Source organism: Copadichromis virginalis, linkage group LG13 (assembly GCF_057382275.1).
Source record: "Copadichromis virginalis isolate Kocher_CV1m ecotype Utaka linkage group LG13, C_Virginalis_male_GT1.1, whole genome shotgun sequence".
Lineage (NCBI taxonomy): Eukaryota > Metazoa > Chordata > Actinopteri > Cichliformes > Cichlidae > Copadichromis > Copadichromis virginalis.
Window position 1 is genome coordinate 12,350,328 of NC_140630.1, and position 14,343 is coordinate 12,364,670.

Consider the following 14,343-nt stretch of genomic DNA (forward strand, 5'->3'; position numbering starts at 1 on the left):
TGTGCTGTAAATCTGTGCAAGATTTTTAGGGATTTATTTGAAATCAAGAGTACTCAGCTTTGAGTATGAGAATGAATCTCTCAAGGTAACGCCTCAGGAAATGGACTCTGCTTGTCCTGACACTAAATAACTGAGACTAACAGAGGGAGATTGACCAATTCTCTAACCGGAACAGCAAAAGGAGAGACAAGAGAGGTGAAGGGGGCAAGGGGCCAGAGGAAAGGAAGAGAGTCATCAAATATTAAGTAGTAGCCTCAGCAGAACAAGAGATAATAATTGTTTAAGTGCTTCTTTTCAGAGCCTTTCTCCCCTCCCCTTGATTTATTTATTAAACAAAGTTTTTTTTCCCCCAGAGCACAGTCTAAGAAAATTGTCCTAACCTAATATTATTTTGCGCTTTCATAACTCTGTATGTGTGGCTGTCCTTTATATGCACAGCACAACCAGTTTAAGGAGGTCTATGTGAAGTTCACCTAATGGATTTTCTGTGTTATGAACTAACTAACCTTTTTAAGAGTCAGTGACGGGACTTGTCTGAACCAGGATCATGATTCAGACTGCAAACTGTCATAGCAGTCAGGTGTGACTCAGCAAGGAACAGGCCCTGTTATACAAGCAAACTAAGCTGAGAAGAGAGGAACTTATTTTAAATGGTCTCAGTGTAAAACTAGTCATTCTCTGTAGTTCTGTGATGTTTCATTCATTTAAAATAGTGTCTGTAAAATATATGATCAGCAACACTTACAGTATCTTATTCATCTTTGCCAGGTTTGATAATGTTCAGTAGAATTCAGTAAATCAGCATTTTTTTTTTTGCATAGACTAGGAGATATTGCAGTATTAAACCACCTTAAATCATTTTCTCATTCAGCATATTACTATAGCCAGATTTTCATGCATAATTAGAATTTTTTTAAATAAAATTTCCAGAAAAAACATGAAAGATAGTCTCAATTATTGAACAAATACTGTGCAGCTCTGCTGTATAATAATATTAAGGGTTGGGCACACTTATTTTCCAAATGGATCGTTAAAACATTACAGAAACTGACAGTGTGATAAGATCTCATTGTTGATTGAATAAGTGCCAGTCAAACCTCAAATGATGGAAAACAGTTCTCTCTAATACATCAATGTTGAAAACAAAGTAGAAGTGGTTAAGAAGAAACTTGGTAATTGCGTTTGTTTCATGTAATAACTTGAGAAAGCCTTTGCCTCATCAGTTTGGTGCAGCGGAAGCTGGACTTTTGAGTCACGTGTTTCGTGTCAGCATTTACCCATTAAGACTATTTCCATTGCACTGTAACACATTTTGATTCCATCAATATGCCAACTTTTTGGTCAGCACCAAGTGTGGATACAGTTTTAGTGTCGGTAGAGGGAGGCCTTTAGTGAACTTTCACTTCAAACTTACTTCTTCTTTCATTAGGTTTTTACAGTACATAGCCACTAAGTACTGAGAAAGAATTTCCAGTTTTATAGTTTTTTTCCTGCTGATAATAAAAAAATCATAGTTTAATATTGGACAAATGTAGTTCTGCTCATGATCATCTCATCTCTACACAATGGATGTAAGTCTCAATACAGTATCTGAATCTAACTAATATCCAGTGTTATAAACACAAGTTTGCCTATTCTCTCCACTCTCAACCCTCTTATGTACCTAATAAAAGCATTTTTAACTGGTAATATTAACTGTATAATATTATAATGCAACAATACAGTAAAGGCTACTGTCATCCCTCTTTCCATCTGCCAGCAGGCTTGTCTGAAATCTGATCTCTTGTTTGTTGTATTCTGTTTGGCACAACCCATAAGCCGCCATCACTGTTAAAATGTTGCCTGTATAAATCAATAGTTGACATCCTGCCAGACAGGCAGCCGGAGAGCTTAAAAGAACGTGAGCTTGAGAGAGGTGAAAGAGAGCGAGAAAGGCTCAGAAAGAGGCACAGATGAGGACCAAAAGAGCTGAAGGAAAGACCATTAATGTCCTGTGGGGTCTTTAATAATAGCCATAAAATAATGGCCACCGTGGCAGGAAAATGTAAGAGCAACTGCACATAAGAGAAAATGGCAATGGCACGACTGTTTTAAAAGTGTGTGATGTGAAGGCTTAAGAGGACACAATAGTCTAACTATATGAGGCTAGATTTACCCAAGAGCTGCTGTTAATTACAAAAACAGCTGTCCTAAGCACGTCAGTCATGTTTGCTCAGTTGTGTTGTGTGGCTGTTAGTCAGGACATTGCTTCTCTTTTGAAGGCTAAACATGATTTGTTTTAGAGTAGACTCGCCGCTTGATGATGATCCTTTGGCCATTGTCATGCTAGCTCTTACTGACAGTAAGAGCTGTTTTGAAAAGGGTTACTTAAAAAGGTTAGATACCATAAAACAGTTTAGGTTTAAAATACAGAATAAATAATAAAACATCTTCTCCCCTATGATGATATCTTAGTGGCTCAAAGAGTGACATGAGGATCATTCTCTTTAAAAACTTAAGAGAGTTGTACTGATTTATCTGGTGTACCTGTCAAACAAGTACGTCAATCTGTCAGTCTGAAACTATGCTGTTTTACCAGGTCAAGTCTCCTCTGTCATTTAAATATTCATGTTTGAGAGAGAAACACAAACAAGCACAGTGGCATTTGTGGCATAACTGAAGTTAGGTGTGTGTGGTTTCCCCCCTCAGAAAGGTCATCACAACTTTAGCAGCTGAGTGCAGAGGTTGTTGTGTTATCAACAGTCTGTAGGAGTCTAACCTGCATCGATATAGTGCAGACTGCAGACGCAGTAGTAAATGACTCATGTTATACAAGCGTGTGCAAATCTGCAGACTGACCTTGTGTTTTCTCTAAAACACATGCATTCAAGAGTGGGCAGAGGAAATATATCCACACAGTAGCACTATGACCAACTATGGTCTGTGCAAACATATGCATATGAATGCACGCACACACGCAGATGCTGCTTTGCATTGCAAAACACTGTTTTACAAATTCACCGCAGCAATAATATTTTGTGTACTCATTTGGGTCTCAGCACAAGTCTGCCAGTGAAGGCAAAATCACACAATTAAAGGATGGTTAAAGCAGTTTATTGTAAAGCTTACCTAGGACAGCAACAATCATCTTTGTTCAAAATTTCTGTCTTGATTTATTGACGCATGACAGCAGGGGCTTTAGCTATTAAACACTGTGATATGTTATGACAACCTCAGCAAACAGTAATTAAACTACATTAGATAACATGGGACTGATATAGCCTGCCTGCCCCCTCGTGTTGTGTGTGACACCAACCAATGTACAGACTTACCATTGTCATGTTGGCTAGCACACCCAAGATGGCTTCCAGCCAAGCACATTAGGAATTATTATCCTTAATAAGTTTTCTATTCTCTATAGAAATATTTATAACAAAGTTACAGCCATTAGATGCAGTCTTCACTCAGTCATATGAGAAACCCTAATGCTATAATGCAACTGTGAACAGACTTCAAAAGCAATCATTTCTTTTTACATTAAGTACACAACGATCGGTGCTTCATGAACACTGCCAAAAACTCTTTCTGTCATCAACAAATCTGAACCTACCAGGACACTAGAGGTATAGTTAAGTGAAGATATGGAAACCCTTAATGTCATTTAGTCCTCTACAACACTCAATAACAATAGGATCTTATTAATATTCCAAACAGATGCTTGAGTCTCAAGTTTTCAAGCATATACTGCATGACTGGGTGTTGTCACTGGTATGCGCTGCATATTTATTTTAAATAATGAAACAATGCAAAGCGTTACCAGAAAAACTGCTCGAGCCTGAAGAAAGTCAGACTCTCATACAAAAGTTGCAAAATAATTAAAGGCTTTAATAATGGGGACATTAAAGCGCTATATGACCACCATTTATTTCCCCCACTGTGTGCTCATTTCTTTCTTCCGGCTAAACACGAGCATTTTAACCAGAGTGTTTCATAACTCAGGTGATACAGACCCAGGATTTACAGCCTATGCCTACACTTAACATGTAAAGCAATCCTAGGCTAACAGGTGACAACCAAAGCAAAGGACAGCATGTTAGGTGAAGACCCAGTAGCTTCTGCTACTGCTGCACAGACACACAAAGTCAGAGAGACACTGGATCATTTAAAAAATAGAAAGATATACAAGGAAGTACAGCTTATTATATAAGGAGGAAACTTACCGTCATGTTCCATGACTTGACCCAGGGAATATTATCAGCAGTTTGAGTTGATCCTTGCCTCTTCCAGACACACAGCCTCTCTGCCTCCAGCCCTCCCCCTTGCCAGTTCCCCCTCCCTCTTTCTCACCGTCTGCCTGCTTTTCCTATTCTTTCTCTCTCTCTCTCTCTCTCTGTTCCTGTATTACCCTCTCTGCCTCTCTCTCTCAGTCTCTCTACACTGTCTGCTACTCACTTGCTCCTCCTCCCTTCCTCCCTCCCATCTGCATCCCTTCGCTCCAGAAAAGACCATTAAAAGTTAATGTTTGTTTCCATCTCAGGTCCTCGTTCTCTCTCCCAGTCCCATCCTGCGTTTATCTCCATCAAACTGTCAGTCAAGTTTTTCCTTCTTCTTACGGCTACCCAGTCTGGCTCCATGCTCATCTATTTTTTTTTTAACTCTACCCCATCCCCATGGGTTAAAATCCCACAGTAACGTAAAGAGGAAGGAAGAAAAAGAAGAAGCAGAAGAAAAAGCACAGCAGATGCAATCATTCAAACACACACTCGCATAGTAGAAAAACTACATAGAATTCATACACGCCAGTCCTAATAATCTAATGCATTTTTACTGTTGTATGCTGTTTGTTGAAATTGCTAATGCTTTGGCAGTTGCATACCTAAACTTCCATGCTAGTAAATCAAACCAATATGATTAGATTAGATTAGATTAGATTAGATTAGATTAGATTAGATTAGATAGAACTTTATTAATCCCTCGGGTGGGTTCCTCTGGGAAATTCGATTTCCAAAAAAGCACAGCACCGACAGAAGTTACAGAGTTACAGAATATTATATACACACACACACACACACACACACACACACACACACACACACACACACACACACACACACACACACACACACACATATAAATACAGAGACAATATAAATAAAATATACGAAGGGGATAAATAGAATGAATAGGAATAAAAAATAAATAAAAAATAAAAAATAAAATATGAACTGAATACCTGCATGGGTTTTCTCTAGGTTCCTCCTGCAGGTCAAAGACATGAACTGCAAGAGCTGAACTCAGGGGTGGGCAATTAATTTTCTCAAGGGGTCACATAAGAAACTGGGGTTGTTTTGGAGGGCGCCTATATGTTTATAAGAGATAAAATTAGTATTAAGCAGAATAAGGTAACTCAGTTCTGCTTAATTGATATTACGCAAAATTGGATTGACCAAATGGGTGCACTCCTCCCAGTTTTTTTTTTTTACGTGGCCCCTTGGGAAAATGAATTTCCTGGTGATTGTAAGTTGTAAGTGTGTGGTTGTCAGTCTCTCCGTTTTAGCTTCATGATGATGAACCAGTGTGTGCCCCAATATCAGCTTGGAGAGGCTCCAATGCTTGTGACTCTGAGTTGAACGAGTAGTTAATATAATAAATGGTTGAATTGAAAGGAAAATAAGAGAAAAATAAACAAAAGGTAATGTATTGTGTATATAAATACGTCTCAAATGCAGTGATATAAAGCATCATAAAAGCCACAAATTGCATAGCTCAAGCACACGTCATGTGCTACCCATAAAAACAAAAAACAATAAGAAAAAAACACTTCCTCATACCAGCTTAACCACCATGGCCATAACTCAAGAAATCATACAGTAAAGCCTAAAGCAAAACATTAATACACGAAAGTCACAACTGAACTCACATATGAAACCTGAAAGGGGAAAGAGGAGTCCAAACACACAAGTCTTAGGGCATAGGTGAAACTAATGAGAAATCAAAAAGGAAGCAAAAATATCAGAGATGCACAAAAAACTCTTTACCAAAATAAAACAGGAACTGAGAATGATTAAAAACAAGAAAACAAACAGACACATAAACAGAGTTAGACAAAAATCAGGAAACACACCAGGACACATTAGGAAAATATGAAAACCAGAAACCCAAGAATGGATTTCAGTTAAATGAACAGGGACCGTGACCATGACACACTGTTATAATCCCCTTAAAAATGGAAAAAAAAATTCCACACTATAACGGAGGAATGGAAAGACAGATGTGGTCATATTTCACAAGGTTTTCAGATACTGAATTTTTACTGTCCACCTCTTAATTTAATTAATTACTAAGTATTAAGTACACACACTGAGTCTGAAAAGACACGGACGTAAACTGCAGCTGTCTAGCGGCCTTTTCCCCCTCCTCGTTTTAACCCCATTTATGGCTTATTGAATATTACAGTTAAGAAGACAGCTGAAGACTGTGGCCCAACGACAAGAATATAAACATAACATTTGTGAGAATCATATCTCTATAAAAATCAACAAACATACTCACACACAATGAGAGAGAGTCAGGTGAGGGCAGGTAGAATAAAAAATGCAAGAAAGATGAAGTGCCATGGCCTCTGGTCTGGTTACAAGGTTTTTGGGTGGTTTTGTTGTTTTCACTCTTGTTCTAGCGCTTTACATTTTTCATTGTGTGCTCTTGATTCTTGCTTTGATTTTTATCTAAATTCAACATTTCTTTATCTTTGTTTTGTGTATTTGCTGTATTCCACTGAGGAGTCTAAGTTTTATTTCATCTAGATTATTATCGTTATTATTAGTAGTAGTAGTCTCCCTAGTGTCTATGTTTATGCCTCCCTCTGTGTGCCTTTGTTCCTGACTTCTTATTAAATTCCATCCATCCATTCGCTTCCGCTTATCCTTTTCAGGGTCGCGGGGGGCGCTGGAGCCTATCCCAGCTGTCATAGGGCGAAAGGCGGGGTACACCCTGGACAGGTTGCCAGTCTGTCGCAGGGCTAACACACAGGGACAGACAACCGTTCACACTCACATTCACTCGCACATTCACACCTAGTGGCAATTTGGATTATCCAATTAACCTATCCCCACAAGCTGCATGTCTTTGGACGGTGGGAGGAAGCCGGAGTACCCGGAGAGAACCCACGCAAACACGGGGAGAACATGCAAACTCCACACAGAAAGACCCCGGCCTGATGTTGAAATTGACCTTCTTGCTGTGAGGCAACAGTGCTAACCACTGTGCCACCGTGCTGCCCTTCTTATTAAATGTTTCTATTAAATTTTGTGTTTGGCTATTTCCTGTTTTACTTTGAAGGTTAGTTCTCTCTTTCCCTGACTGTTTGTACCTGCTGTTAATGGTTTCCTCTAGTGTTCTGCCTGCTCCCCCAATTAGTGCTCTGTGTTTATATATAGCCCTGTGTTCCTCCTTTGTCTGCTAGTTCATCTGTTATGCTCCTCGGTGTGCTCTGTCTCTGTGCTCATCTTTGGTTCTATTTGTGCCTTTTGGGACTTTGTTAATGTTCAAGTTTCTTATCAGCCTTTTGTTGCCAAGCCTGCTTGGGTCCTTTCCTCATCGCTTTCTGTGGTACTAAGAGCCAGATAGATGGTTATTTCCTCTCTCTTCGTTTCTCCCATTTACACACACACACAGGCGCGCGCACTAAATAATTAAATAAGTTTTATATCAACAAAAGTTAGGATTATTGCATGTCTCCTTTAGATATCTGCTGCATATTTATGTTGGCTGTGCACGTCTACTAAGCACAGGTGATTTTTAATTTTCTGTTTATTATAAAGCATATCTATTTCACATTAAAGTCCAATCTGTGGAAAGAAAAAATGGGTCAGAGCACGATAAAATGTGCTGATGGACTGAGAATAACAGATATGCGTGTGTGCATGTGTGCATGTGTGTGTGTGTGCATGTGTGTGTGTGTGCATGTGTGTGTGTAAGCCAGTGTAAACAATGTAAGTTAAGTGGACTGAGAACAAATATGGTGTCCACACACAAACATTAGTGCTACGTGTCAAGTGTCAGTATTTTCCTGTATTATTGTATTTGACTCTCTTATTATTATTTAATTCTGTTCTCAAATGATATTTTTTTTATACATACATATAATTTATCTATCTTATATCTGTATTTTTTAATCACTAGTGTCTCTCTTCTGCTGGATTTTTTAATTAACATACAGAGTGATTATGTAATTCCCACTTCACGCTTAAACATACACTTGCTGTATGTAAACATCATTATTAGAGGCTGTGCAGAGTAATCATCCTGCTCATTTTCAGCCGAGGCGTTTCAACATATATTAATAAAGTTAAAGGCTTATTAAGTAACTGCACAAAGTTACTGTTAGACAGATGGAGGGGGAGTAAGAAACAGAGAAAGTGAGACTTTGACTTTTGATTCAGTCCAATGAAAGGGCTCCCAATAAGCGAGAAGAACAGAAACTGGCTCATCAACTCCAGTAACACCCACCCACACAGGCACACGCATGATCACACGGAAAAGAAGCGAATAGATTAAAAAAGCATTAAAGTGCCAGTATCTAACAAGATAATCAAAAAGAGATGCAGTCTTATTCTCTTTTTCACAGTTTAATGTGAGAGCAACACATAAAGTCCATCCAAAACCTTACCAAGGCTGAGTGTGATTATTAAAAAGGAAAGAAAATCAGTTTCTTAGAATTAGCATTCAAAGAGTGTTCATGAAGATTTCAGGGAGTGTATTAAAAAACCAAGACAACAGAGCTGATCCAGAATAATTATTGGATTTGGAGTTGCCTTTTGTTTGTCTGCTGGCATAATCATGAGGTCATTTAAAATGCAGCAACAGCAGGCCGACAGGTTCTGATGAATTGCGTTCGGAATGTCCCTGTAGAGCAACACATAGGAGAGTTTACTGAACGTATGGCTTACTCACACTTCACTACTGAAAATGAAATAGGTTGTGCATCTGACATCGCTGCAGTCAAGTTTTGGTTAGATTTAAACACAAACTCAAGTTGATCAGGGATTAGGCAAGCTTGGTGATTTGGTAATAAATTATTAGTAAAAGGGTGGGCCAAATGTCAGTGATTGATACTGTTAAAAGCAAACACTGACTGTTAGTTAAAATAGTATGTTCTGTAGATCCATTCTCTGTATTGGCTTCTATGGAGAGCTTGTATATAGGCATTACAACTAGCTTCTCTTCTGCTAGCATGTTAGCTAATGTAACCTTTTATTTTTATTTTTAATATTCCAAGATTAACATTCATTGCAATCCTTGGTATGGGAGTATCGCCTATGTGACTTTTCTGAACAAATTTAAACTGTTTCACCGCTTGAACTGGATGTCACACCTGGGGGGCTTGTTGAAAATGGGTCAAAAGGCATCTTAAGTTATAAAAGATATAAATTTGTTCTTAAAAATCTGCCACTGATATCATATGTTAAAATAAAGCCTGGTTCCAGAGCTGTAGGCTAGGTTTTCAATATTTTTAAACTTTGACGCCAGAAACCAGAGTTAACCATTACCTAATGTCTTGCTTTGCTCAAAACAGGTATAATCACAATGACCCTTTGAGAGCTCGCTGACGTGTTATTTTTAGGGGTGGAATTACTGCCTCACAGCAGGGTCATTGATAAATTCAAATGTGATGGTATTATGTAAAAAAACATATATCATCATAAATGTAGCTGAAACAAGGTGGTTGTATTTTGCTACATACTAGCCATAGTCAAATAAGTTAATAGATCCTAAACTGTGGTCTACATTTGGTTACAGACGGATTCCTCTGCTGCCCCATCACTTGGCACACATTTCATGACATCGCTACATCTATCCGTTGTAATTGGAATAAAAAAAAAAAAACATTTCACATTAAATATTTTCTTTTTAGAAGCTTTCAATTGACACAGCAAATATTAAACCAAAAATCCTTTCTCTGAATCGTCTATCTCCAGGATTTAGAAATTGAGCTCTCAACAAAATCTATTACAAATTAATGATTTAGTGATTTCCAATTCCATATGAGACTTTTGAAAAGAAAAAGTCGAATGTGGTTATAATAAGTGAACACTGCAACATAGATGGTGTTTTTATTCGCTCCAAAAACAAAAACCATAACTTTTTTGGGGTATGTCAGTGGCTGCTGCAGAAGCCACATCGGTAGCTAATGATGTGTGGGCAGTGAAGGGGGAAGGGCAGCTCACTGCATTTCAGTACATTTTAACAAGCAGTTATCGCAGGCTAAAAGGGTCTGTAATCAATGTAATTTCGAGGCAAGTACCCGCAAGAAGCCAAGCTACCAGAAAGCTGACACTCCTCTGTTGTCTTCTTTGCTTTGGTCCTCTCCTCCTCCTTAATCATCCAGTCCTCGCATCCCTTTCTGCCTCCTCTCTGCTCTTCGCTGATTTCATAATGTTCCCTTGTCTGCATTCAAATGCCTCACTTGCTTTCCACTCTTTGGTCTGTTTGTTCACTGTTGCTCTTCTTTGTCTTAATTCGTACTTTTTGTTCTTGGCCTTTCCTTCTATCTTTCTCCTCTATTTTCTGGCCTCTTGTACCATTTTATCTCCTCCTCTACTTTATCCCTCTCTAATTAGGACAGCGAAACAGTACCCATCTGGAGGACAACATATTATTTACAAAGTACATCAAAGGCCATCTTAGCATGCGCATTATCCACATATAACCTAAGAGCCGTGAAGTGCATTGGTGTACATGCTTTGTTATTCTTATGCACATTCAGGAAGTGATAGAAAATTACACCAAAAATTCAACTGAATCTTTTGTCAGTCTTTATTCAGACCCACTTTACTCAAAAACTTTCTGCCTTGATTTTGCTCCGGTTACAATTTAGCCACATAATATCTCACAAGACTGTGGTTTCTTATTCATTTTTAAAGGGAATGCTTAGATAATTCACTTTTACTTAAAAGAGCCTATTTTGTTTTATCATTTAATTATGCTTCCTGTTGCCTTGCATGTTCTCAAGTATGTGGGCGGCATTTCCTTGTTATTCTCATATATTTTATAAACAAACCATACTTAGCATGAAAAGAACATCCCTCCCTTCTGCCATTAATCATGCTAATATTCCCCACCGGAGCAATTTTATATTGGGAAGGGACATTTCTCAGAAGCTCGATCAACTTCATCCCTTCTAGTCAAAAAAAAAAGAAAAGAAAAAAATATGATTCTGTAAAATGACAGATATGGTCTGTGTCATTTGCGATGTGTACTACACTATTTCTAATCTCACATCATCTCAGTCAAAATAAACCCAGCCTCCCACCATCAGTCCACACCTGGGTGACGTAATACGTTTGAGTTGATGTGTGCTGTTTTTAAGGATCATTGTTAGGAAAGGTGAAATAGCGCCCCCTGTTGCTACAAATCGTTCAGTTTACAATATAGTGTGTTTTGTACACATTACAATCATTGTATAGTCTAAACCGGTTGTTTGGAACCTTACATATGTTTAACAGATTTGAGTGAAGATTACATATGTACGGGCACTTATAAGAAATATTTAATAATCTTGCAACTGGTGAAGTTCAAAATGCAAACTGGCAGGAGACATAAATAACTTTGGGCATCTATTTTCCTAACGGCTCCACTCCACAATCATTTCCTGTAATTACAGCCTAACGGTAAACACAGGACACTTACTGTGGCAACTGTAGACAAGCAATATAACTATTAACTATTAACGCAAATGTTATTTGTATGCTATAATGAATTGATCCCATTTAAGAAGAAAAAAAGTCCTCACCAAAAGACAGTGAATTAATAAATGTTATGTCTGCAAACTGTGTCAGAGCAGAGGGAGGCGTGTGAATTGGTCAAACAGCACGGCCCGAGTTAAAACAGTGTAGATGACTGATAGGAAGTGGTTCAAACCACTAAAGCAGTATATAGGCCTGCAAGCCACGGGCTTCAGGCAGCAAAACCCTGACAGTGACATTTAAGAAAGTCACCGCGGACACATGGTTAACACAGTGAAAGAGGTCTCACACTGCATCATTTTAACACCCTGTCCCCGAGTATTGGTTTTACATTTTACCTCTGAGACCTTTCGATATCTAATACCCAAAGAAATAACCGATATTGTTATTATACTGAAACTGCACACTTGCTAACTTCAGTTACTGGTGAATTTAATTATGTGTCACACCCTGACGTGACAAAGACGATCTCCATGCAATTTATTGTGTAACTTTGAGAAAAAAAAATAGGTGTATCCACTATATGGTTATGAATTACAAGTGTTGAATTACTACGGTAATTATTGTGTTCTATGTATGAACTGTATGAATTGTATGAACAAGAAAGCAGAATTAAGTATAAAACAAAACAAACAAACAAAAACTGGCTTCTTTATTTGCTTTTTTTTTTTTTTAAATTCAGCCCAAAATGTGAGAGGAAGAGATACGACGACTATTTTGGGTTGGAGAACAGGAAATCAGAGGAAGCAATTTGGAGATGTTGTCTAGCAAGACGTAACTGCTATAACTTGCATAACCTTAACTGTTGATTAAAGAAAGCTAGCTGAAGCCTGTTTTGTGCTTATTAAGCACCTTTGTCTCAAACTTCCTTATTCTTTTTTTTTTTCTTGGCCCACTCGTGAGAGGTCTCTCCTACCTGAGCGGGCTCCCCGGAGCTTGAACAAAACTCTAGCTCGAAATCCGGAGGTATCACTCTGAGAGCGGCACCTGTGGCGGGGCCACAGCTGTGGAAAAAGCTTCATCTCCCGGTAGGTATCCCCCTCCTCTTCGTCGGCCATTGTCGCCTCGTCTGTCAACCCGCCAGGCGAGGGGAGTAACAAGTTCACAGTGAAGAGAAAGCGAGAAACCTCACAGGAACCTGCTGAACATCAGCACACCGCCTGCTCCTCCTCTTCAAAGTTTTCTTAGCCCGCAGACAGTACGTGTTCCTGTGTTTGTTCACGCCCATCATCTGTCGCTGCAAACAGGTTGGCTTGCTGTTATGACTAAGAGCAATTGTGAAAGGCAGTGGCAGCTGCCTACCCATTATCCCACTCACTGCTGAAGCTGTTTCCATTTTGCATGACTTTTGCAAGACGGAGTTTAAGCAATGCACATTATTGCATGCATTTGCGTCACACAGCTCTTAGCTGTAACTTAAGGCGGCATGCATGGAAAATAAATATCTTTAGTGCACAGAAACTCCATTACAATCATACATAAGACATTTACCGAAACTGCATCTGGATGCAGGACCTGCGAGTTGCATGCATTTTCTCCTGCATGAGTGAACCGTATGGACAGATAGCAGCAGACAGTTATATTTATTAAAGATAAACTAAAAACAGAAAATATGAGGTGCTTTTGCATAAAAAAAAGGTTTCTTTGTTACACATAGTATATATGCTTCCTCTACACATTTGTTACACATCTTACGCAATAACAAATTTCTATTTATCACCACGGGATAATCGCAGGACTCGGTCGATGCAGGCTTTAAACGTAAGATGTCGCTAAATCACTACTCTGCTGATTTCCGTCCAGGTTTACACCCAGTGCTTCATTTTCACATTATTATGTAGAGATCTCTTACTCTGCACTCATTTTTCAAGCACCAAATATTTTGATAATCTTTAAATATGACTGGTTTGACAGTGTTTGTGTGGCAGAAAGTGGTACACAATGCTAGCACAATGCTATAGTCAGATATATTATATTTGAATCTAACTCTCCCAGCTCCTCCAACAATAATTGAAAAGAAAGATGTTTTTTTTTTATTGTGGTTACATGTGATAACCTTTTTATGTTCCCATTTACACTGTTATTTCAGCTGCTGTACTGCCAGCTTACAGTCTCTGGGTTTCAGTACTGCCTCTTCATATTATTTATCATATTTTTCATCATTTTTACTAAAATCTGTCAAACTTGACTTTTTTGGTACCTTGTCACTTTCCCTGTTGTGCGTAGCATTAGACAGGCTGAGGCTGTAATAAAAAGCCTTCCCTGACTGGGGTAAGTGCCAACGCTAGTCCCGCAAAGCGGTCAAAATATGGGACATTGTGCCAAGATTTCTGACGAGTGGACAAGGCTTAAAAATACTGTCCAGTCCCACATAAAGAGGGACATCTGGTCACCCTGACATTTATACTGAGCAGATTGCAATTAAATCAAACCTATAAACATACACATATATTTACATGTTATTGAAAAAATACTTGCTCAAACGTCTGATGCAAACTAAGTATTTAGTGTTAGTTTTTATTTATTATTTAATCGAAATAATAATATATGACGAATTGTACTGTATTATACTCCTATTACACATGGATTCATATAAAAATTATAGTAAAAAAAACACAAA

General features: G+C 38.4%; 1 protein-coding gene across 3 annotated transcripts in view; it reads right to left on the reverse strand.

Annotated features, from left to right (window-relative positions):
• phactr2 (phosphatase and actin regulator 2) overlaps positions 1-12,849 on the reverse strand; it is a 41,859-nt gene extending 29,010 nt beyond the window's left edge. Inside the window, exon 1 of one of the 3 annotated variants that reach the window (XM_085477333.1) lies at positions 12,640-12,849. In XM_085477333.1, coding sequence (XP_085333459.1) covers positions 12,640-12,781 — 142 coding nt within the window. In that variant the 5' untranslated portion in view covers positions 12,782-12,849. Of the gene's footprint in view, positions 1-4,199; positions 4,248-12,639 lie in introns of those variants that run through there. The other 2 variants (XM_085477336.1, XM_085477335.1) reach the window with 2 other exon arrangements.
• Positions 12,850-14,343: the final 1,494 nt, after the last annotated feature.